Source organism: Sarcophilus harrisii, chromosome 2, assembly GCF_902635505.1.
Source record: "Sarcophilus harrisii chromosome 2, mSarHar1.11, whole genome shotgun sequence".
Taxonomy (NCBI): domain Eukaryota; kingdom Metazoa; phylum Chordata; class Mammalia; order Dasyuromorphia; family Dasyuridae; genus Sarcophilus; species Sarcophilus harrisii.
Window position 1 is genome coordinate 157,904,356 of NC_045427.1, and position 25,525 is coordinate 157,929,880.

Consider the following 25,525-nt stretch of genomic DNA (forward strand, 5'->3'; position numbering starts at 1 on the left):
GCATGTACTCTCTGACTCAGCAATACTTTTATTCAATCTTTTCCCCCAAAGAAATCAAAGAAAAAGGACCCATATGTGTAAAAATATAATCCCAGCTCTTTCTATGATGGCAAAGAATTGGAAATTAAGGGGATGATCATCTATTGGGAAATGACTTGAGAAATTATGTGACTATGATGGGATACTATTGTTATGTAAGAAATGATGGAGGGGATAGTTTTAAAAAACCTATGAAGACTTATGTGAACTGATGCAAAATAAAGTGTGCAGGAATAATTTATATAGTAACAACAATACTATAAGGGTAATTCACTTTGAAAGATTTGGTAATTTTAATCAATACAATGATCAACTACGAAAGGATTCATTATAAAACATATTATCTACTTTCCAATAGAGAGTTGATATGATACATGTATTGTCTTCTCTTTCTTTCAACATGGCTAATATGGAAATTTGTTTTGCATATATCTATTTAAAATGGGTTTTGTCTCAATGGGTGGAATAGTAGTAGAGGGAAAGAGACAATTTGCGTTGAAAATAAAATTTAATTTGCAAAAAGATTAATGATATTAAAAAGGGAAAAGGACCCACATGTGCAAAAAATGTTTGTAGCAGCCCTTTTTATAATGGCAAGGAACTGGAAACTGGGTAGATGGCCATCAGTTGGGGAATAATTGAATAAATTATGGTATATGAATGTTATGGAATTATTATTGTTCTATAAGAACTATCAGCAGTATGATTTCAGAAAGATTTACATGAAGGGAGTAGAACCAAGAGATCATTGTACTACAGCAAAAACAAAATTATGCAATTCTGATGAATATGGCTCTTTTCAACAATGAGGTGATTCAGACCATTTCTGGTAGACTTGTGATAGAGAGAGCCATCCAGAGGGAGCACTGGGGGGATTGAATGTGGATCACAGAAGAGTGTTCTCCTCTTGTTTTGAATTGTGTGTGTGTGTGTGTGTGTGTGTGTGTGTGTGTGTGTGTGTTGTGTGTGTTGTATATAAAGTTAGGAACTGAACTTGTGATATCATTGGTACAGGAAGCTTTAGGGTGAGGCAACTTAGGTATGCAGGCTGGTACCTTCTCTGCAACTTAGACACTTAATTCTTAATTGTTCTTGGCTGTTTTAGTTCCCTTTGGCAATCTGATGGCACCTATGAACCCCTTCTCAAAATAATGGTTTAGATGCATAAAATAAATAGGATTATAAAGAAAACTATATTAAAATACAGTTATCAAAACATTTTAAAAAATAAATTCACAGTCTCTGGCTTAAGAATTTCCATTTTGCAATGTTGTCTAGAGCAGGGCTTCTTAAACATTTTCTACTTACAATCCCTTTTGACCTCAGAAATTTATATGATCCCAAGAAGATAGAGTTATAAAATAGGTATACAAATCAAACATTTACTAATAATAAATCATAGTTTCACAATCCCCCATTAAGTTACAAGATCCCATATGGGATTATGAACCACAGTTTAAGCACAGAGCCGTCAAATTTACCTCTTACATCCTGGCTGCAAGAGACTTGCAACATTCCTGAATGCAGCCCAAATTAAATCAAAATGTAATTGGGCAATGTTTAATAAACTAAATAAAAACACAATACAACATAATGTTAATTTGTAGTTTTCCAAATCAGTATGCAGCCTGCAAAGATCTGTTTCTATTTGAGTTTAAAACAGCTGGCTTAGAGCACTGAGAGATTATATGATATGGCTAGTGTCACATAAGTTTTTTGATAAAAGGCCAGCTCTCTCTCCACTCTGTTTATATATGTGTACATTTGTGTGTGTATTCTCTTATATAACTTTTTGAACAAACTGGTAAAGCTTATGGTATAGTTTTATTTGCTTTTAATTCATTTAATCTAGGTTTTCTTTTATTTTAGTGAAACTACTTTATTCTTGAAATACAAAGAGCTATTCGTTATTTTTAGTTGGAGAATTGATCTTTCAATCCATTAATCTGAAATTTGTTACTCTTCCATACATCTCCAATATAATAATTATTGTCAGTCAAAGTAATGACTTTGAAGCAATTGTAGGATGTCTAATTGTCAACACCTCCTTTGCCAACAATCAGGGATTAAATGCACATGATACAATTTTAATATTTAATGTATTTTTATATTGTTTGTTTAGGTTTTTGGTTTTTATTTTATGTATTTGCAGGTTTGCTGAATTATAATCTGGATTGTGCTAAAATACAACTTTATTACTGTTTTCTGTTATAGTTCTTTTTATTTTTTTCATTTGCTTCACACATCATCCATGCCAAGTGTTCTAAGATGATGTCCATGGCAAAAAACAAGCAAACACAAAAATATCCCAACAACAACAACAAACAAAATACGAGTTTAAATGTAATGTATTTGAGATAATCACAGTGATTCAGTGTGTAAGATCTAAAAGAGTCCATTTCAACCAGGCTCTCAAAATTAAGAACACAACTTCTTTCTTATTCAAGCAAACCATTGGGAACATTTTAAAAATATTTGTAATCATTTATTTAAAATTAAACCTAAGGTAGTAAATCAGAGCTTTTGGTGGTATAATTTTGACAACACATAAAGGGTAATAAGTGACCCTTAAGAACTGATCAAAGGGAATCATTCTGGTTTTTTTTTTTTTTTTTAATACATTTGTTTTTATGTCCTTTAATCTCATGGTGTTTCCAATTCCATTGTGAACTCAACAATGCACACTCAACCTCTCACTTAAGTCTTCTTGGCAGAACCTAATACTGTCATTGCCAGACAGTGAGTGGGCCCAAGTTTGCTTGAGCAATCCATACAAGGTTACTTTGTAGTGAAAAACAGTAGTTATCAGAAAATATGTATCCTTCTTGGCTGTTGTTTCTGTCTTATTAATCAAAGTTAAAAAGAAAAATGGGAGGGGAAAGGACTGGAAAGAATATCCATTGAAAAATAATCCCCTTTTACATTTTCTACAGGTTCACCTTTCTTAGCTAGTGAAGAGGGTGTACTTGGTGGGGTGATAGTTCTCCGATCTTGTAGATGTTCTGCAGAACCTGACTCCTCACAGGATAAACAGACCCTTTTAGGTGAGTTTATAATATTTATTTATATATATATATCTATATATATCTATATATATATATACATACACATATATATTTGCTGAGAGGATGAAAGTTATATAAAGAAAAATTAGTATTCTTCTGTAAGGAAAGGACAAACTACAATTAGGACTTCTGTTTATCATATACATATATATTAATTATCATCATTATTATTATTTATATATAAATACACAAATATATAATTATTTGTATATATAATCATAATTAATAATATTAATTAATATATATTACATATATATTTAAATTCCCTTTTATTTTTATTTGAAAATAAGCATTTATATTTTAGAGTACAAATTATAAGCTCCAAGAGGGCAAGAGTTGGATGGGTGTTTTCATGACTTCTCCTGGAACTTCACTGGTCCCTTGGTTGTCAGCAGCATGGTCGACATGAGTAGGGATTCAGAACCATAAACAATCTTATGGATATCTAATTTGATTTCCTCGTTTTGTAGATTAAGAAACCCAGGAGGGGAAAAGATTTGTCTGATATCACATAGATAATGAGCAGCAGAATGGATTGGAATTCAAGGCCTATGCACAAAAATCATTGGGTTTTTTCCCTTACTATATCATGCTGTTTTTCTTGCTTTGAATCCCCTAACAGTTACTGATTTTAAGAGAAGAAACCAATGCTTACAGATGTGACTTGTTCATTACCACACAGCTAGTAAGCATTGGAGAATCCTCCAGAGCACTGGAGTAACCCAGAGAACCCAACTCTTGACTTTAGTGTTTTTTCTACTATAACCTCCTTGCTCTTGGAAGCATGTAAAACTCTTATATAACCTTTGTACTTAATGCATAGAATAAAATACTTTTTAAATAAAATAAAATGCTTTTTAATTTCAACACTTTCTGTAATCACCTATACTTATGAAAATTGTAGATCAAGTAGAATTTCCTCCTTAAAAGCAGCTTGGGCAATTTCCTATTACTTTTTGACAAACTTCTTAGGAAACATTATTAAATGCTTTACACATGGAAAAGATCAGAAAGTATGTTACCTAACTGACATCAGACAAAATCAAGAACAAAGTGGGGGGAATGCTGATCTGTACTCATATACTTTTAGGATGGCATTTCCCTTTCTATCAATTAACAAATACCAGTTATTCTAAGACTTTTTTCCTGACAGCTGTCTTCACCTGTTTTTGTTTTCCCTTGAGTAGAAAACTTGGTTCCTATCTCTTTTCCTGGCTTTGTTGGATACAATGAAAAATAAAATTTGCATTCTATTTCTATAGAAATTATTTCTTCTCTGATACAGAGTACTTTCTTTTAAAGAGATCCTAACTTTTTCACTTAAAATGGATATAAAACACTGTAAAATGGCTGATTTAATGGTTTTGAAAGATAATTTTGACTATATTGGATTTTTACTTTACATGATTACTTCAGAACTTGGATATGCTATCCTTTAAAAAAAAAAAAAACATTCTGGAAGTTGAATATTGGTAATGATCCATGTGGTGGGGAGGCAGGAGGTAAGAAAGTTCACAAGCAACTGAAAAGGAGAGTAAAAGACAGGGGCTTGCAAATGATCTCCTAAGTAGACAACTTTGATGTGAACATGGTTGCAGTACCCATATCACCGTTGTGAAAAGCTGGCAAAGTATGGATAGAGAATCATTGTTTTAAAACAAAACAATTGCTTGCCCTTGGAATGAAACAGATGAAAAGAATTCATTTTTAAGAGAACAACAATGAATTTTTACCTGCTGAAGTGCCATATATACCTTACATATGTTTGCCAAGGCTTACAGATGGAGTTTATTGATGCTGATGTGCATAACATGGTTAATAAATATGTAAAAAAAAAGCATACAGAGATTTCTAGTGAAGAAAATAATGAGTTCTCTTATTTTAAGCTTGTGATTAGATACCTTTAATTAGAGTTCATCCAAATATAATTATATGGGATAAATTCCTATTCTCTCAACATAGTGCCATTTCTTGTCTTATTCACTTGCCCCTGTAGAGCTGATCTGAGCACAGAATCAGCTTCCTTTGAAGTGAATAGGAGCTCCATGTTTGGATCAGTCCAGTTGGGAGAGACAGCACGATGAGAAACAGGCTGCATGGTTTTCTATGGATTGTTGACAGCTAGGAAAAACAAAAGCTGAGAATGTACAAGCATTAGGGATATAAGAAAATAGGGTTTATATTGGAAATGCAATGAATCTTTGGCAGTAGGCCTTCTACAAAGACATTTTTGTTATTTAGAAGAAAATGTTCATTGATGTAAAGTGTAGATTAAAAAACAACAACCATTTTTAAGTAGGCATGGAAACCTTACTTAAAAGGGAAAAAAAGGATATTAAGCTCTTCCAGCTAAACAGGATTCTGTATTTTTAATAAATTCATATGATGATATTTTATTATATTTGGTTAATTAAGTTTTAATTAGCTTCCTTTCTTAGCAGGGAGGTCAATAGATGTTCCTTATATTAACTAAGGGTGTTAATATAACATTAGAATATCATAATACAATAATAGATGTTAATTTTTTACTTCTTTATATGGCTTGAAAATTACTAATTTCCTTTATCATTTTTAATATGATAACCTCTGCAGTTTCCCATTGCAATTTCATACTAGTGTGTTCTTTCCCCTTTTTTCAGAAGAGGAAAAATTATTCTTATGATTAATTTTTTTTTTTTTTTTTTTGCTGTTACCAAAGCATGCTGTGGTTTTTTTTTTTTTAAATGTTAGGTTGAGTTGATGCTTCCTGGAACATTAAAAAGATAAAAGGTCATTTTTACTGTAAGTAAAAATTCCAAACCGCCTTTTGGTTTTACTGGCATTAAAAATTTGGCGAGCATTTATAAACACATGCACTTCAAAGGAGATATATTCTTGTGGCACCCGGCAATATCACTTATTTCCATTACATAGTGCACTCTATTTTTAAGCAGTTGTGACTAGGCAATTCACTCTGCATTTACACTACATTAAAATTTGGCCATTTAATTTTTTTTAAATTGAAAACACAGAAACCTTCTCAGAATGTGACTTTTCAAAAAGAGTCAACCACACTTTTAGTCTTTTTGCAATAAATGCAGGTTTATCCTGAAGTAAATAAGAAGTCTGTTTTTCAAGTGGAATTAAAGATACCTGTTAGGTAGCAGAGACCTAGTGTTGTGAGGCAGGGACAGTGTCTGCTATTTAGTTTCAACAGCACTTTCTTCTAAAATATATAGAGAATTGACTCAAATTTATAACAATATAAGTCATTCCCCAATTGATAAATAGTGAAAGGATGTAAAGACAATTTTCAAATGAAGAAATTAAAGTCATTTCTAGTCACATGAAAAAAATGCCCTAAATCACTATTGATTAGAGAAATGTAAATTAAGACAACTCTGTGTCTCTATTGCAAGGATTGCAAGGATTAAGGATGGGAAAGGACTTACATGTGCAAAAATGTTCTGTAGCTATTCTTTTTATAGTAGCAAGGAGCTGGAAATTGAATGGTTGCTTATCAGTTAGGGAATGGCTTAATGAGTTGTGAATTATGAATGTAATGTAATATATTGTTCTATAAGAATTGAAGAACAGGTGATTTCAGAAAAGCCTGAAATGACTTGTATGAACTGATACTGAGTGAAGTGAACAGAAGAGAGTATTGTACATAGTAACACCTAGATTATGTGATGATCTACTGTGAAGGACTTGGCTCTTCTCAACAATGCAGTGATTTAAGGCAATTTCAATAGACTTGAGAAGGAAAATGCCATCCACATCCGGAGAGAGAACTATAAAGATGGAGTATGGATCAAAGCTTAGTATTTTTACCTTTTTTGTTTGGCTGGGTTTTTTTCCCCTTATGTTTGTTTTCCCTTTTGGTTTGACTTTTCTTGTATAACATGAAAGATATGGAAATACGTTTGAAAGGATTGTACATATTAAACCTACATCAGATTATTTGCTATCTTAGGAAGGAGGGAGATAAGGGAGAGAGGGAGAAAAATTTGGAACACAAAATCTTACAAAAATGAATTTTGAAAATGATCTTTGCATGTATTGGGGGGAAATAATCTTGAGGAAAAAAAAACGTAATACTTTCTAATTATTAAAATTGACAGTTTTTCTGTAAGATTGACTTTTCTCTATTTTAAAATATTAGAAGATGGAATTTATAAAATGAATTAATTATAGATATAGTATCTGAACTTTTAACAAATGAGTTACCTGAGCTCTAGTACTTTCTCTTTGTGTTCATAGTATTTGGCCTTTTAAAAAAAATTGTTTCATTTTTCCTAATCTATATTTTAAATTTTAATATTTATTTACAAATAATTACTTCATGCATTACCTCGTCTGCAGTCATTGGACTTAGAATTAATCCCTACAAAGTCTCAGCCCTGGAACCCATTCTTTCTTGGTCTCTGAAATATAGAGTAGGAACTTTGAGTTCCTATATGACTAGCAATTAGTGCAGTTTTCTAAAATAAGAAGATATTTCAAAAAATTAGCTAATTTTTCATATATCAAAAGATACTATAGATCACTCTTTTGTTATAGGTGCTCAGTAAATTGTTTGGCAGATTAATAAAATCTACTTGTAACAAATCTTGTCACAATGACAGTTTCTTTATCTTAAAAAAAATCCAGCCCTCAGCCCCTTCAATGGTTTACTATTTCAAGCAGTTTTCAGTACAATGAAATGAAAACTTGGGTAGTCTTTTATGATTCATGTTATATATCCTGGATATATGTGTTTAGAAAAGCTAGGAGCTAGATGCTAGTCTTACTTCTGTCACTTATTAAATATGGAACTATGGGTGAGCCTTTTGTATGAACCTCAACTTTGTCATCAATAATAGTTTGTTTTGCCTGCCACACAATATTTTTGTGACCATAAAATATGATGTAAGGTATTATTTGACCAACATTATTCTTTGTTCATCTTTACTGTGTTTCCCATCCCAAGTTATTTCTCTGTCACATTTTACTTCCCAAGTCATGATTTACCTCTAAGTAAAGCCTTCATAATTCCCACAAATAATAGTTTTCTCTTCCTGCCTCATCCAACTTCCCACCTTCCAACTATATTTGCATTCTTATTATAATTGTAATTGCATTATTGCATTTGTGTCCACTGAATTGAATGTAAGTATGCTTCTTAAAGGTAGGAACTTATTTCCTTTTTTTTTTTTTTTTTTTAATCTCCAGTATCTCCAGATTCAAGAAGTTTGTTGAATCAAATTGAATTAGCAATTGAATTTTATGCAAATTCTATGGTAGTATATTGATATAAAAGAAGTGACAGAAAAGATAGCATTGTCATGGGTTTTTGTTGAGTACTTTACAGTTATATTAATAATAATAATTTCTAGAATTTATGTAGTGCTTTAAGGTTTACAAAAGGCTTATCTAATTTGATCCTCACATCAACCCTAAAAGAGTGAGTACTTTACAGATGAATAAAATGAGGTGGGCAGAGGTTACAAGGGTCAGTCATTCAATAGCTCTGAAAAAACTTTAAGAGGACGATTTTTAAAATGTATATTTTTTCATTCTTAATTTTTAAAATAAATTTAATTATTTTTATTAAATAAACAATAATTTAAACACCATGTAAAAGAGCATAGAGTATTTTGATGACCCACAGGCTTAAGAGCTTGTGGTTGGTTTGACAACATCCTTTTATAAGTAGGTTTTCATCTTATGTTCCCATTTTCCTTGCAAGAAGTTCTGGGTGTAAGGCCAAGCAGCAAGCATTTAAATGATCAAGGGACTCGATTCTGCTGAGGACTGTTAACAATTGGAGAGCAATTTTTTTAAAAAAAATCAGCCAGAGTCAGAAGTTTTCTCTATCTGGCTAGACTATAGAATCTATTTACATATAGAAAACTTCAGTGCAGTCCTGGTAAGGAAATTTTGCTTGCTTGATCTTAATTTAAGATGACTGATTGGGAAATTCTTTGCTTAGACAAGAGCTCTAAGAAGAAAGCAATGTGTAAATAGTAGTTAACTAGCACATAAGATGAGGTAGTTCCAATTTAAATGTCACTAGAAGGCAAACTCCAAAGTTTGAGTTAAGGGCTGTCACATATAGTATGTTGTCAGTACATCTTAAGTGGAACCCCTCTCAGGAGGTATACCCTGAGGGATTAATACAGTAGTCTGAAAGCAGTTAATGTAATTTTAACAATTTTGCAAAGAGACTGGCCTGTAACATTATGTACAAATCATTCTAATTTTCCTCCCAGTACCCGTTAGCTTGTCATCTTGGTAGAACACATGTTCTACACATCTCTGTGTAACACAGTTTCTGTCACTGTAAACATATATTGGCACTGCTTCTCCTTTCCTCATGTCATAGTCATCTGACATGAGCCATTCTGATGTCAATTGGTGGATGTATATATATCAGAATTCAAATTTTCATTTTTATATAAATGAATGTTAAAATATATTGAGCAATTTTCGTCTTTTAAAAAAATAATCTTGTTATTTAAAGTTCTGAGTTTTACTTATTATTGAGATTCAAACAAGAAGCTATATTATTGTTATCCTGATACTACTACTACTAGTACTGCTACTGCTACAATAACACAATTTTACAAATGCCAGACAGCATTGTAAGCAATTTACAGTTATTAGATCATTTGATCCTCACAACACTAGGAAGTAGGCACTATTATTATCCTCATTTTACAGATGAAAAAACGGAGGCCCAAGTTGGCATTTTTGTAGTTACACAGATAATGTCAGAAGTTAAATTTGAACTTGGAATTTTCTGACTCCAGTTCTATTTTTCTATCCAGAGCACTATCTAGTTTTTGAATAAAAAAGATTGGCTCAAGTAACTGAAAATTAGAGTTTAGTGTAAATATAACATTTGATGTAAATTTTACATTTGAAAGAATTTAACCAGTAATAGTATTTTATTCAGCTTTTTAACAATAGGCCAAAATTTTACTATTTCTAACTTTTCTAGGGAAAAAGAATTGTCTAAGGCAAATTTTCCAGGTGAAGGCTTTCATTCTGGCAGTAAATCATTTTGGTTTGTCACTATTCTAAATGATAATCCAAAGCTATTTTCAAAAAAATCTAATGTGTTGTTTTCTAAGGGTTTACATAGAACTTGGAAATTAGCATTTGCCAGATATGAAAAAATTTAGCATGGAAATATACTAATTCTAAGGGCAAGAAAATATATGAATTTATTAAACTTGTAAAATTTGATTATGTTAATTCAGTTATTTGTGATCATTTGAATGTGGTCTGGTTGGAAATTTACCTTTGCTGAGCAAAATTATTTCTCATAATACAAATTAACTGTGCAATAGTGTGGAGAGGTAGGGCTAAAAATACTTGGAATAACACAAGGTTTGTTCAGGTACCTGTGAAGCATATATCTATAAATTAAAAACTGTAATGTCATATGCTTATTATTCTCTTATTAAAGAAAGTTTCTGTAAAACTTTTACTTAAAAACAATTTGTTCACTTTATTTGACTTGCTATCTATTCTAAAAAGTAATAAAATTCTGTTCTCTGAAAATATTTCATAATTCAGACTTTAAGTTGGCAACCTTTCTTCCTCATGTTGAATAACTGAATATTACTGTATTTTGTGAAGAGTATTATAATGAAGTACTCACTACTAAAAGATGTAGTTATACATCTTTTACATGTATAACTCGTCTTGTGGGATAAAAGTGGTTCTTGAAGACTTTGAGTAATTTCAGTTTTTGCAAATTGACTTGTATTTTAAATTATCAAGGGGGTTTGCTATTTTACAGAGTCTTATGGATTTTGAACAAAGCAAAAAAATTTTTCTTATTTTACTCCCTTTTAAATTTTTCTAAGTTTACTTATCAATCATTATCATCCTTTACTTGGGGACAAGGATGAAAGTAGATTTGAAGGAATGTCAGTTTTCTATGCAAATATAATTGCATTGTCATGATGGGGAGGGAAATTCAGCAATCCATTGAATCCAATGTCTCTTAGAAGATTGAATATCCCAGACTTTGTATATAGAAGAAAAACCATCTGTAAAAATTTGCTTGCTTGAGTTGCGTGATGGGAGATTTCTTATACCCTTCAGTTGAGAGTCTGCTGAGCAGATTGGCAGATTGGGTGATTAATTAATTATGAGGGAATAAGCCACATTACTAAAGAAAACTCTTCTCTCCCCCCTCCCCCCCCTTCCTGGTTTTTTCTTCCACAGATGTCTGGCAAAAGCTTCAAAATCTTAGGATCACTGATCCTAAAGTTGTGTCTGAATTCAAATACTTGTCTTCAGGCTTAATTGGCTTATAGATGTAAACAAATTGATGGCCAAGTATTCATAGGCTTCATTGTTGAGTAATGCATTTTGACCATCATAGACTTCTGACATTTTAAAAAAGACAGGTGTAGAGACATTTTCTTTAAAGACTTGGTTGGTGTACCTTAGAAAAAACACACTTTGGTTTGTTACTATGCTCAGAAAATTATTTTTAAATAAGAAACTATATTATAGAACATTACATTCACTCAGTTTGTATACTTATAGATCTTTACAAAAACACTGCAGGTTCTAAACAGAAGAGCTCTTATTTCTTATATGTAATAATCATAAATTTTGACAAGGAAGAAGTTCAATTTTCATTCCATAATAAATGGTATTACATAGCTGTAAGTATTAAATCATTCTTGACATTTATGCATGATTTAATTCAAACCAAGGAGGAAATGGAAAGTATTGAATATTAATAATTATGGAAATGTTATCTTTAATTATTCTATTAAAATGCAAAAATTCATTTTAAACTCTTATTAAAATGCAAAGATTTATTTTCCATTCTTAATATGAATTCATTTATTTGTATTTTTTCCTCTTATGATAGTGGAGTTTCTATGGAGTCATACAACTGAGAGCATGTGTGTGGGATATATGTCAGCCCAGGATGGTAAAGCCAAGGTAAGCAGTTGAAATTGTTTTGTAACCTGCAAAATCTAGAACCAGTAAAATGTTATGACAAGCTGACTTGATTCAAGTATATTCCTTCTGTGCTTCCCTTTGGCAGTACTTCGAGAATAGAACTATGGAAGAATAGTGATGAACAGCACAAGATATTAAAAAACCACCTAAGGGAAGTTTACAGGCCTGCCCCTATTTTGCTAAGGTCACATTTAACAGCTGCTTGTTTAAGCATAGATAAGACAGTGCTACTTTTTTGATATCATGTTTTTTTCCTTTCAAAAGGAAATTTCAAAACAAATGGGATTTGTTAAATGCTTGACTTTTTTTCCATTAAAAAAAACCTTTAAACATTATATTGGAAATATTTTTATTAAGTGATTTTAAAAACATGATTTTTCTTAATATATACATATATATTTGTATATATATATATATATATATATATATATATATATATATATGTATATGTAGATATATAAAAACTTCATAGTTATTTCTCACTCACTGTTCCATATTGGATATTTCCTTGTGACAAAAAAATCAGTAAAAATGCTTAATGTAGAGATTATTTCTGATAGCATATAGATAGTCTGCATTGTTTCCTCCTGCTATACTATGATGAAAGACATTTCATTATCTTTTTTCTTTTATTTTTAGTAGTTTTTCAGTTACTTAGAATTCACCTTTTATTGATATTTTTATTTAAAAATCTGTAGCTTTCTGTGCATACTTTTTTTGTTATGATTATTTCACTTTAATCATTTCATTTTAATTTCTCCATGTTTCTCTGCGTCTGTAGACATTGGAGATATAATTGATTGTGTTGTGTGATATTCCTGTGTATGGCAATACTTCAACTAAGAATCTATGATGTGATCAGTTAGGATTTTTTTTTTAATTTTTATATCCTTTCTTATATTTTGAAATTGTTTGGACAAGCAGGCTCAGAAAGTAAATTCTGATTAAATAAAATTGTCGGTAGTAAGTACCCAAAGACATCATGAACTGGCCACTTATAATTAGAAAATATTATTTAGCTTTATATTTTTATGAATAGCTAGAGAGTTCAGACAGCATATAGATATCTAAGTTCTGTTCTGATTGTAGACTTACTTCAAAGAGTCAGTACATTCATAGAAAAAAAAAATTGAGAATCCCACTCTTTTGTTTTATCCTCACCAGAGTCCATATTCCAATTAGTAATTACTTTTTTGGTAGGTGAACTAAAAATTAATTTGTTAACTGATAAATGGAAATCTAAGTTCTCTAGTGATCAGTTATAAGATTTGAACTTAGAAACTGGGGATAAAGAAATTATAATTCATATGAAAATATTTTTAAATTAATTCTTTACATTAATAACATATACTCTAATAGGATAACCATCTTGGCTTACTAGTGCTTTGAGTGTCACACACAAATTAAGATCTTTAATATTTAAAAGTCATACCTTTTACTCAGGTAATGGGCTGGGCACTGTGGCAAATACAAGTTTGTCTTCAAGGAATATATAATTTAATAGTTCAATAGTGCTTTCTTGGAGTCAATTAAAACAAATTATAATTCTACAATCCTGTTTTTTCTCTAACTTAAAAACCCTTAGAGTCATTTTGAAAAACTTATTTTTTCATTTAATGACCCTAGTAAAATATATCTAAGTGCTTTGAAGGAAATACTTAGAGCTCAGTTGTAGAATATTGAAGTTTCCATCATTCCTTATGTTGTATCCAAATTCGAAATAAGATTTAGACAAGCAAAAATTTATGGCATTGAATGCAGCATTAAAGCCAATAGTGTTGTGTACAGTAATACTTATAAAGTCCCTTGTGAGGAAGTGTTCTTGTTATTCCCAGCTGGTGGTGGCCTAGAGAAGACTCTTTAATATTTAACATGAAATCTGGCTAGTAAAGAGAGCTAACAGTGCAACATCATGCCCAAAGATGTTTTGCTCACAGTTGCATCGTTTGACATCTGGTGTATATTGTTTTCATATTGCTGGTAAATTCTCCAGCTGGTAATCTTGATTGGGCTGACAGACACAGCTGCTCCTCTTGCTTCACTTTTAAATTATGTTTTTGACCTTCCTTGAAGAGAGTTAATCCCTCTCCCTTTCTTCCTCCTTTGAGCCTGTGGCTGCAAATGCTTTCCAGAGAAAAACCACAAATGCCTTGGCTGCTGGTTTCTATTGATCAAAAAATCATCTCTTCTGTCATAAAGGCTGGAATTTTGTTGTATTGCAAGTAAGACAAAGTTATAGTTGAGAAGCTCAAAAAAGAGAGCAGGGACAATAGTCTTTTTAAAAGAATAAATATTTGGCATGGTTCCACTCTTTCCTGACTTCTCTGAAAGCATAATTATTGAATTAGTGAGTACACATGATTACTAGTTTTCAAAACAGTTTTCAGACTATTATGAGAGTTCTAATATCAAAAAGAGTAAGGCTGTAGGGTTAAAAATTATCTTCACTCATTCGCTGTCTTTTAAAGACTATCTGATTTCTGTCCATCATCAAACTTGAACACCAAATCCATTCAGAAAAGAGGTTACTTGTGGTTTAACTCAAGTAAAAGATTTGAAATAAAGGTTACCTTGCAATCAGAATATTAGAATATTCAGAAGCTTTACTTGTTATTTTAAAGAGGAATCATTATAATAATTAATACTTAATTTCCAAAGCAACATGACATATGAATGTCCTCCACAATTATATTTCCACGAGCTTTTTTTCTAACTGCAACTATATCTATCAGGTATAAGGAACATACCCTCTTTCTGATAAAATCTGTCAATCACAGAATTCTGAAAATGGAAGGAGCCTTAAAAAATATTCATCCTGACTCCTTCAATGGATTCCCCTTTCATCCCTATCCTGTCACTTATCTTCATTCTCTCCCTTTTGGTTTTTTCCTCTAATGCTGCCCTATCACTTGATTCTTCTATCCCTGTTAACTACCATCCTAACTCTCTTCAGTCTGTTGTGGCTAAACTTCCTTTAAGGGAGATCTGCTATAGATACTTATGCTTCTCTCATTTCTTAACCCCCTACAATCTGGTTTCTAATCTCAGCAATCCACTGAACTGCTTTGTTTAAAGTTACCAGTTATCTTTTCTTTGCCAAATTCTTTTTTCAACCCTTGTTCTTCCTGTAGCTTCTCAGTAGCCTTTGACCTATATGATCACTCTCTTCTCCAAAATATTATTTTTTCTCTAGGTTTTCAAAACACTCTCTCCTACCTACTTGACCACTTCTGCTCAAGTTCCTTTGCTAAAACTTGTCCAGGTCATACCCTCTAACTGGAAGGGTCCCACAGGGCTTTTTTCTAGGTCTCCTTTCTTTTTTACTTCTCTTGGTGATCACATCAGCTCCTTTGGATTTAATTGCCCTCTCTATGCTGATGATTCTCAAGTCTCCTTTATCCTGCTCTAGCCTTTTCACTCCAGTCTCATGTCATGAACTTTCTTTCAGACATCCCAAACTGAATGTTCATGAGACATCTTAAGCTTAACATGTTCAAAATTAAACTCATCTTACTCCTTAAATCCTCTCCATCTCCTCTGATCCTTTTTACTATAGAGGGTAACATCATCCTCCCAGTCCCTTGAGTTCACATCCACAAGTGTATTTCCTCCCTCCGCACTGTCTCTCACCCTCTGTATTGAATCTATTGAAAAGGCCTGTTTATTTCACCTCTCAAACATCCTTCAATTATGCTCCCTTTTCTCCTTTAATACTGCCAGTGCCCTGGTATAGACCTTCATCATTTCATGACTGGGTTATTATAGTAGTCTGCTGGTGGATCTGCCCACCTTAAGTTTCTCCCTATTCTAACCCATCTTTCATTCAGCTGTGATTTTCTTAAAACACAAACCTGACCATGACCCCCTATTCAGTAAACTTCCTGCAGCTCCTATGGCCTCCAGGATCAAATGCAAAATCTTCTCCTTTGCATTCCAGTTCCTTCCTTGCCTACCTTTAAAATCTTGCAACTTATACCCCCTCTTATATTTTTTGATTTAGTGGCACCTTAGCACTATGCCACAAACAAGACACTCCATCTCTCAGTTCCAGATATTTTCTCTGGTTGCCCCCCTTACTGGAATGTTCTCTCTCTTCATCTCTACCCACTGACTCTCCTGGCTTCCCTCTATTTCACACTAAAAGCTCATCTTTTACCTGAAGGCTTTCCCAACCTCTCTTAACTATAGGGCCTTCCCTCTTTTAATTATTTCCTATTTATCCTGCATGTGGCTTTTTTGTATGTTTGGTTTTTTCTCCCCCATTAGTCAGTGTGCTTCTTGAGGATAAGGACTATCTTTTACCTCTTTTGCATATCCCTAGTGATTAGCACTGTCCCCCCCCTCTTCCTCCCATACACACACATAGTAAATACCTACTTGATTGATGTTTATTGATCGGCTGAGAGCTACTATTTAATCTAACCTATGCTCAAAAAGGAATCATTCCCACTCTAACATACCCAACAAATGTCATGTTGGCTTCTGTTTGTAGATCTCATGTGAAATGATACTTGCTGCCTCCAAAAATGGTCCTTCTACTCTGGCATATCTCTAATTATTAGGAAGTTTTTTCCTGACATCAAGCCTAAATCTGACTTGTTGCAACTTACATCGAGTGTTCCCACTTCTCTCCTCTAAGGCCAACCCAGAGGTCTAATCCCTCTTCCACATAACAGCCCTGCAAATTCTTAATTAAACACAGCTATCATATTCCCTTAAGTCTTTCTCTAGGCTACGGAGACTTCTCCAATTCTTCAGCCACTCTTCATATGGCATTGACTCAAAGCCTTTTAACGTCTTGTTCATCCTCATTTGGATGCTGTAGCTTAAATTTGATGCCCATAATTGAATGCAGTGGTATTCCAGATGTAGTCTGACCTTTACAGAGTACAATGGGCATATCATTTCTTTATTCTTGGAAGCTCTTCCTCTAAATACAGACCCAAAAAATGCCATTAGTTATTTTTGGTGGCCACCTCACATAATGCATTTGCAGGCACTAGAACACACAGGTATTTTTTTGAAAACTTGTCATCTAATTTTGCTTCCCTCACCTTTTCCCTATGAAGTTGACTTTTTGAATCCAAACATAAACTCTTACATTTGTCCTTTTGAATTTTATAGTATTAGAATCAGCTTGATGATCTAATTTGGCAAGCTCTTTTGGGATTCTGATCCTTTCTTAGAGCATATTATCACTCTCAGTTTTGTGTCATTGCAAATTTGAAAAGCCTGCTATCATGTTTTCATTTAAATCATTGATTATTAACATGGTAAGAATTACAGGGTCAAGCACAGACTCGTGGGGCACTCCTTTATAGACCTCCTACCATGTAAACATTGAATCATTAATGAGTATTTTGAGTCTGATCAATCATCCAGGTCTGAATTAAATAGTATTATTAGAAACTTTATCAAATACTTCGCTAAAATCTAGGTGAGCTGAATCTACCATATGTCCATGATATACCAATTTGGTTGGCCCATCAAAAAACAAAAATAAGATTATAATCAGTAGTTTCTTTTGTGGATGTCCATTAACTACTTTTTAAATATTCTATTCTGGAACTTTCCCAGGAATTACAGTTAACTTACTAGTCTCAAGTTTGTAAACAAGTCTCTTCCCTTTTTTGAAAATTTACTCTTCTCCAATCCTGTCCATTTTCTCATTTTGCAGAGAGTTCCACAATCAGAGATTCTGGAAGTGAATTAGCCAATTGTACCCAATGATGTAGTCCATCTAGTCTTGAATTCAAGGATAATTTGGTGCTCTCTTGCTATCTCCTTACTTGTCTAGGATATCTACTCCCTGTTAACCATTTTTGTTTTGTCCTTTCCAGCCCAAAGATCATTCTTCTTGGCAGAGAAAACAGAAAAAAAAGTAAGAATCAAAGAGTTTCCTCTACCTTCTCTCTTGTTAACACAGACATTGTTAGATGCCATAAAAACTTCTTTAAAAATCATGATAGGTGTCTTTAAGTAAAATAACTCTGAGCCATTGTTACATGCAATCTAAGAACAGGAAAATTTGTGTAAGTAAGAAGGCAAAATATTTTATTAGACAAAATACCAAGCTAAGAAAAAATTCTCATTCTGCTCCCAGAGGAAGTTTGGATAAGTCATATTAACCTACCTGAGTTTCATCTTTGTAAAATGAGAGGGTTGGTGTAGTTGATCTGTAAATTCATAACATTCTTTGATTCTGATATTTATCGAGTCTTGTGTGTATTAATTTAAAACATAAATATTTATATTTTATATAGTACCTCTTTAAAGCTTTTTGTAAGCATTTTTATGGCAGAAAACATTTTATTTTTAATATATGAAGTCACAGAGGCAAAAGTAAGTAAATTAGTTACTCTGGCCTTGTGAAATGAAGGACTGAGTAAGAACTATAGATGATGAGCATTGATCTCTGAGTGTTCTTTCCACATGGAAGATTTCTAATATCATGACACTGCCAAATAGTCTTCAACTTACTGTCATCTAAAAGGGTTTTTTAAATTAGCTAATTACAACTTGTTATTTAGAGGTCATATAACTCTCTCCTGTTGCTGAAAGAACTGGCAGAAGTTACAAAATAAAAATGAGTTCCATTACAAATTTATGTTGTCTGATATTACTTTGTTCTTATTACAAAAAGGAAGGATTCTTACTCATCCCTTAATTGAGTCTCTATTCCATTTCCTTCTGCAGCCATTTCAAAACTTTCTCTCCTTTCTTAAGAGTCCTCTACATCATAATCTGGATATATTTCTCCCAGAGTTTTGTTTGGTTTGGTGGCACTACTCTCTCTTAGGTTTTCTCTCCCTTTTTTGGCCATTGCTCACCTTGCTTTGCTGGATCATCACTTATATCATGCCTCTTTACTCTTTGGTCCTCTTCTCTCTATATACACTCTCATTTCATGACTTAAATGACTTTGTAGATAAAGCTCTGGACTTAGAATAAGGAAACTGAGTTCAAATCCTATCCTTGCTTTTTTTGACTATGAGCTTGTCATGTAACCTGTTTCAGTCATGCTTTCTTATCTGCAGAATTAGGATAATAATAGTAAGGACATTGTGAGGATCAAATGAGATAAGGTTTGTAAAATGCTTTGCACACCTTATAAAAGTGTTATAAGTATTAAATGGTTGTTATTTTTATTATTGGTTTCCCATGGGTTTAAATTTGACCTCTATACAAAACATTCCTTGATCCCTATCTGCAGTCCTGTCTTTTTCCTGGGTGATAGTCATGTTTGACCAACTTGTTATTTGACATTTCAAATCGGATGTCCTGTAAGCCTTTCAAACTTAACATATTCAAAATAGAATTTATTATCTGTTTTTCAAAATCTACCCTCTTCCCCAACTTCCTGATTTCAGATGAAGGCACTACCATCCTCCCAGTCACACATGTACTTAATATTGGTGTCATTCCTGACTCTTCACTAGCATTCACCCATATGTTCAATCAGTTGCCAATTCTGGTTGCTTCTACTTTTAAAATATGTCTTGTATCCATGCCTTTCTCTCTGTTCATGCAGTCACCTCATTCAACTACATCACTTTTTCCCTGAATTATCCTTTTCCCTGCCTCAAATCTTGCTTCATTTCATCCTTCATATAACTGTCAGAATAATTTCCTAAAGCATAAATATAAACCACATCACCCTCATGCTCAATAAACTCTAGTGGATTTTTTTTTTATCATTGGAACTAAATATGAATTCTTTTTGGCATTTAAAGACCCTTATAACCTGGCCCCAATCTGCCTTTTCAGTTTTATTGCATATTATTCTCCTTCATCTTCCTTGTGGTATTACCATAGTGTCCTTCTTACTGCTGCTCATAGTCGATTAGAAAGCATTTATTAAGCCATTTAATATGTTCCAGGCACTTTGCTAATCTCTGGAAATACAAATATAACCAAAAAATAAAGACTATATCCTCAAAATTTTATATTTTATAAATAAAATAAATATAAATATATAAAAGAAAGGTTGAAAGGGGATGAGAAGAGAAAGAAAATACTCGACACCGAGGCATGAAGAAAAAGTCCAAATGGGTGTAGTGAAGAAATAGCTGTCATGGGCATTCTCTTTAAATGGAGGTTTTATGAGGAGTGTATAATCAGGAAGAGGAGCCATTCCCAGGAGCTTTTGAGGTGGAAATTCCAAGGCTGAAGTAATTTTCCAGGAAGAAGATGTTTCTGAGGCATGATGGAGAAATTCAAATGGAGATGTTGTTGGATGGCAAATGTGTTCCTTTTCCCATCCTTGTGCTATTGTATTAGTACATACTCCTTCCTCATCTCTGCCATTTAAAAGCCTCATCGCCTTTGAGTTTTGAAGATAAGAATTCATTATTTGGCAAAAACTTGTTGAGAAAAATTTAAAGCTACTGCTTGGGCATGGACCAATATCTTATGCCATTACCAACATAAAGTCCAAAGGGATACATGACCTAATTATAAAGAGAGATGGTACAAAAAAATTTGAAGAACCTTAGAACATAGCATACTTAAGGATAGGTGAAAAAATTTATGAATAAACAAGAGGTAAAGAGCAGGGTGAGATGAAAGTGGATAATTTCAGTTATATTAAATTTTTAAAAAATTTGTACAAATAAATGGAACCAAGAACAGGAGGAAAGCAGAAAATTTAAAGGGAGTAGAATTTTATAGACAGTTTCTCAAATCTTTATTTAAAGGTCTTATACCTAAAATATATAAAGAAGTTGGTAACATCTCTAAAAATACAGGTTGTTCCCCAATTGATAAATGTTTAAAGTATATGAATAGATAGCTTTCTGATGAAGAAGTCAAAACAATTTGTAGTCATAGAAAAAATGCTCTAAATGAAATGAAAACAACTTTGAGATATCTTACATTTATCAGATTAGCTAAACGATTGAAGGGATATGGGGTGAACATTGGAAGGAATATGGAAAAAATTGGGCAGTAATTACTTTTGGTGAATCTGTGAATTAATCCAATCATTTTGGAGAGCAATTTGGAATTTTGCTCAAAGAATTATTAAGCTACCTATACCTTTTGTCCTAAGAATACCACTACAGAAATTAGAGGAAAAAGAAAAGAACCTATACATTCTAAAATACTTAGGGCAGCTCTCTTTATGGTAGCAAAGAACTAGAAATTGTGGGGATGCTAGCCAATTGGGGGATAATTGAACAAATTGTTGTATATGGTCATGATGAAATACTATTATGCTATAAGAAATGATGAACTCAGACTTGCATGAAATAATGAAGAATGAAATGAGCAGAACCAAGAAAATGTAAATAGTAAAGGCAATAATCTTTTAAGAACAACTTTAAGCTACTAGCAATTTTGACTATTATCAATACCCAAATTAACTACAAAGGATATATAAAGGAAGATGCTATCTGCATCCAGAGAAAAAATTGACAAATAGAAGTATGTATAGAATGGTTTTATATATGTGTGTATACACACACACTTATGACTAAGGATAGCCATTTCTAGGGCAGGGATGGGAGAGGGAAAAAAGAAAAGTTGTATGATAACTATTGTGTATTTTAAAAGAATAGCAGTATATACATAATGTATGTGTATAATATGCATAATACTATTTCATGTGTAATCATCTTTTTTTCTATTCTGTGTTATGGAAATGTTATTTTGTTTTTAAGTTCATAATAAGATTTTTTTTTAATTAAAAAAATATAAATAGATCAATTGCCCCCTTCTGCATAAGACCTTTAATGATCTTGTTAGCTACTGCACCCTTCATCCCCAAAGTCCCCTTGTATCTCTTACATTATATTATATTATATTATATTATATTCATAAGTATGTGCACATTTGTCTTCTTCTGTACATCATAAATGCCTAGATAACAGGGACTATTTCACTCCTGATTTTATACCTTGATTGTTTAGTGTACTAGTAAGAACATATTGAAAGAGGCTTCTTATGACATTTGCTGGCTTTGTGCCCTTTGTGGGGGGAAAAAAACTGTTTTCTCTGCTGTGTTAGTGCAGAACATACTAGAAACAGAGGCAGAAGACTTGAGTTCAAGACTTGGTACTATCTATACAAACTATTTAACTTTTCTTTCTTCATTTTTGAAATGAAAAGAATAATACTTGCACCAGTTACTTCCATAGGGTTGTTGTGATAAAAGTACTTTGTAAATATAAGCTATGCTGTTATTATTTATAAAATGGAAGTAGTTTTACCTGCTAACAGAAGAATAAACCAGAGATCCTATTTAATTCTAAGTATATTTTGTTTTATGAGGTTTTTTGTTGTTGTAAATATTAGTATTATAGAAGCAGATATATCTGAATTTGACTTGCAGTGCAATATTATATAACTTTATTATTAGTACCTACCATTATTTGTTTCCCACAAGGAAAGGATTCCAGCATTCTTAAAGGATTAAAAACCACAGTTTAAAAGAGACTCAGTAATTAGAGACAGCATAGATGAGATTTCTGAAACCATACTATGACTTAATTTGCCTAAGACACATGCATAAGGGAAAGAGTAATAGTATAAAACATAGTACATGAAATAGGAAATTATCAAAAGAAATGGAAAGAAAATCTAGGAATAAGAGATGATTGGCATTGTGTCAAATTTTACTTTAAAATGTAAATCAAACTGGAAGAACGAATAGAGGAAATCCCAGGGAAAGATGAGAGGTGGAGAACACATTTATGTCTCTAGGGCCAAACTTTAAACCTACAATTCATTCTAATAGGATAGTTCAGAGCCTTCAAAATATCTTGTGGCTCAGTAGGGCACCACCTCATTATTGCCACAAGATGTGTTTTGATGAATTCTGTGTTTTGCCTACAAATTTGCTTTAAAGATCACTTCACTGAATGATTTTATTTAAAACAAACTGTCTCTCCCCAAAAGTAAACCATCAGTCACTTCTGATCTGGGTTAAGGTTTTTTTCTTTATTGTCAGGGAGGGGGCTGTTATTTTAGGAACACTTAGGCAATTGTCTTAAAACTTCAGGGTTCCACTAAACATGAGAGAGCAAAGCATCTAATTGGTCTGTTTGTTGTGAATCCTATAAAATAGATTCCAATTTTATGATTGTTCCTGACTGATGGCACATAGAGATTTACAGGGACAATAACCTAGATTTAAAGGCAGTTGCCTAGACCAAAAATAGCCTCTGAACAAATTATAACTGTCTTTAGTCACCTACTTATAAGATTATCCCTTGCAAATAAAGAGGTCCTACTTCCTACAAACAAATTGCATTTTACAAGATAGTGGGTTATATGCTACTAATAGGTGATGTACTTGGAATACATCTCAAATCGTTTGTCATTTTGTAGACTAGTTACAGGAATTGGGTAATAAATGATCTATTTGTTCCTTAAAAAAAAACAAAACAAAAACCTATCACAATTTCCAAATGTAGCAAGTTAACTTTCTGCTCCATCCATTTAAATCTGGCTCAGTTTGGGAGAATCAGGGAATATGCATTTCTTTAGATCAGATTTTTAGAAATTTAGCAGAATATTCTGAGAGATAAATCTGTGGATACACACATTTGCACATAACACACACACATACACACACACACTCTCTCTCTTTCTCTCTCTCATGATCTATTTATCTTTGGCAAAAGAAATAACTTTTTTGGAGTGGTAGGTAACAATTTTGTTCATGTCCAATTAGCTTTGTATCTTAAGCTTTTTCCAAATGGTTCATTGTTTATTCCACTAAGGGAAGAAACTAAACCAGGAAAAGTATCAATCATTTTTGGCACGTTCAATAACCTTTTAGAGATTTGCCTCTATGAATTCTTTATTTAACGATCTTTAATATTAACATCATATGTCCAACTTGAATGTATTGTGGAATATAGTGTAAGATAATATGGTCTAACCCTAATTTCTGCTAGACTTCTTTCCAGTTTTCCCAGCAGATTTTATTAAATAAGGAATTTTTTTCCTAGGTAATTTGTTTTTCATTTTATCTCCTACTGGATTGTTAGAGTCTATTGTTTCTTATTCTCTCTCTTGTCTAGTCTGTTCCATTGGTCTCTTTCTCTCTATTTTTTAGCCAATACTATATGGCATTGATGACTTCTACTTTATAACATAGTTTGAAGTCTGGAAGTGTTGTTTCCCAATTATCTCTAATTCTTTTCATAATCTCCCTTGATTTTCTAGATCTTTTGTTTTTCCAAATAAATTTTGTTCTTATTTTATCAAACTCTGTAAAGCATCCTTTTGGTAATTTGGTTGTTATGGCATTAAAAATATAAACTAATTTTCATACTATTGTCATTTTTATTATATTGGCACACACCTAAGGCATGAGTTTTGAATGTTCCTGTGGCTATTTAAGTTATTTTCTTTTCTTTTTTTTTTTTTTTTAAGAAACACTTTGTAATTTAATCTATATGAATTTTTATGTGCTTGAGGAGAGTAATAAATAGATATTTTATGTATTCTGGAGTTATTTGGAATGGAATTTGTTCTTGTAATTGCTTCTTGAGTTTTGTTAATATGTACAAATCCTGTTGATTTTTGAGCATTTATTTTGTGACCTGTAACTGGTGCTGAAACTGTTAATTGTCTCACTTAGTGTTTTTTGCCTATTCCCTTGGGTTCTCCAAGTAAACTAGCATATTAGCAAATAGAAATGGTTTTATCCCCACCTTACTTATCTTTATGCCTATTTTTTCTTGTTTTACTGCTGTTGTTGCATTTCCTGAAGAATATCAGATAATAATGGGAAGAGTGAGCATTCTTGCTTCATCATATATTTATTAGAAAAGGTCCTAGTGTATCCACATTATGTTTGCTTTTGATTTTAGATAGATGCTTTTTATGATATTTAAATAAAATCCCTCTATTCCTGTACCTCATAAGGGTTTTAGTATAAAGGTTTGTATTTTGTCACTGGTTTTTATGGCATTTACTGAGCCGATCATGTGCTTTTAGATATTTTTGTTTTTATATGATTAATCATGTTGATGGTTCTCATAATATTGCATCCCTGATCATAATGAAAAATTTCTCGGATAAATTGCTGTAGTTTTTTTGATAGGATATTCTGAATCATTATTCATTAATTATATTGGCCTATAGTTTTTTCTTTATTTTATCTGTTCCCAGTTTAGATATTAGGATTATATTTGTCTCATAGAAGGATTCTGGTATGATGTTATCTTTCTCAGTTTTAGAGAGTACCTTGTGATACCAATTGGTGAGAGTAATGTGTGATTAATATGGATACTGTTATTTAAACATTTGAAATTAATCCATCAGAATCTGGAGTTTGTTTGGTTAGTTGTTTTTGTTTGTTTGTTTGTTTTAGTTATTCCTTTATACCTATACCTATTTCCTTTTCTAAGATAAGATTATTTAAGATCTCTATCTGATCTTCTGATAGGTTGAATATTTTATATTTTTGAGTGTTTTCATCTATGTCTTTTGTATTATCAGTTTTGTAAGTT

General features: G+C 32.2%; 1 protein-coding gene across 2 annotated transcripts in view; it reads left to right on the forward strand.

Moving 5' to 3' along the window:
* TASP1 (taspase 1) overlaps positions 1 to 25,525 on the forward strand; it is a 253,668-nt gene that overhangs the window by 205,638 nt on the left and 22,505 nt on the right. The window contains exons 12-14 of one of the 2 annotated variants that reach the window (XM_031951085.1): positions 2,973 to 3,083; positions 11,968 to 12,041; positions 17,903 to 19,930. In XM_031951085.1, coding sequence (XP_031806945.1) covers positions 2,973 to 3,083; positions 11,968 to 12,041; positions 17,903 to 17,947 — 230 coding nt within the window. In that variant the 3' untranslated portion in view covers positions 17,948 to 19,930. Of the gene's footprint in view, positions 1 to 2,972; positions 3,084 to 11,967; positions 12,042 to 17,902; positions 19,931 to 25,525 lie in introns of those variants that run through there. The other variant, XM_003758180.4, reaches the window with a different exon arrangement.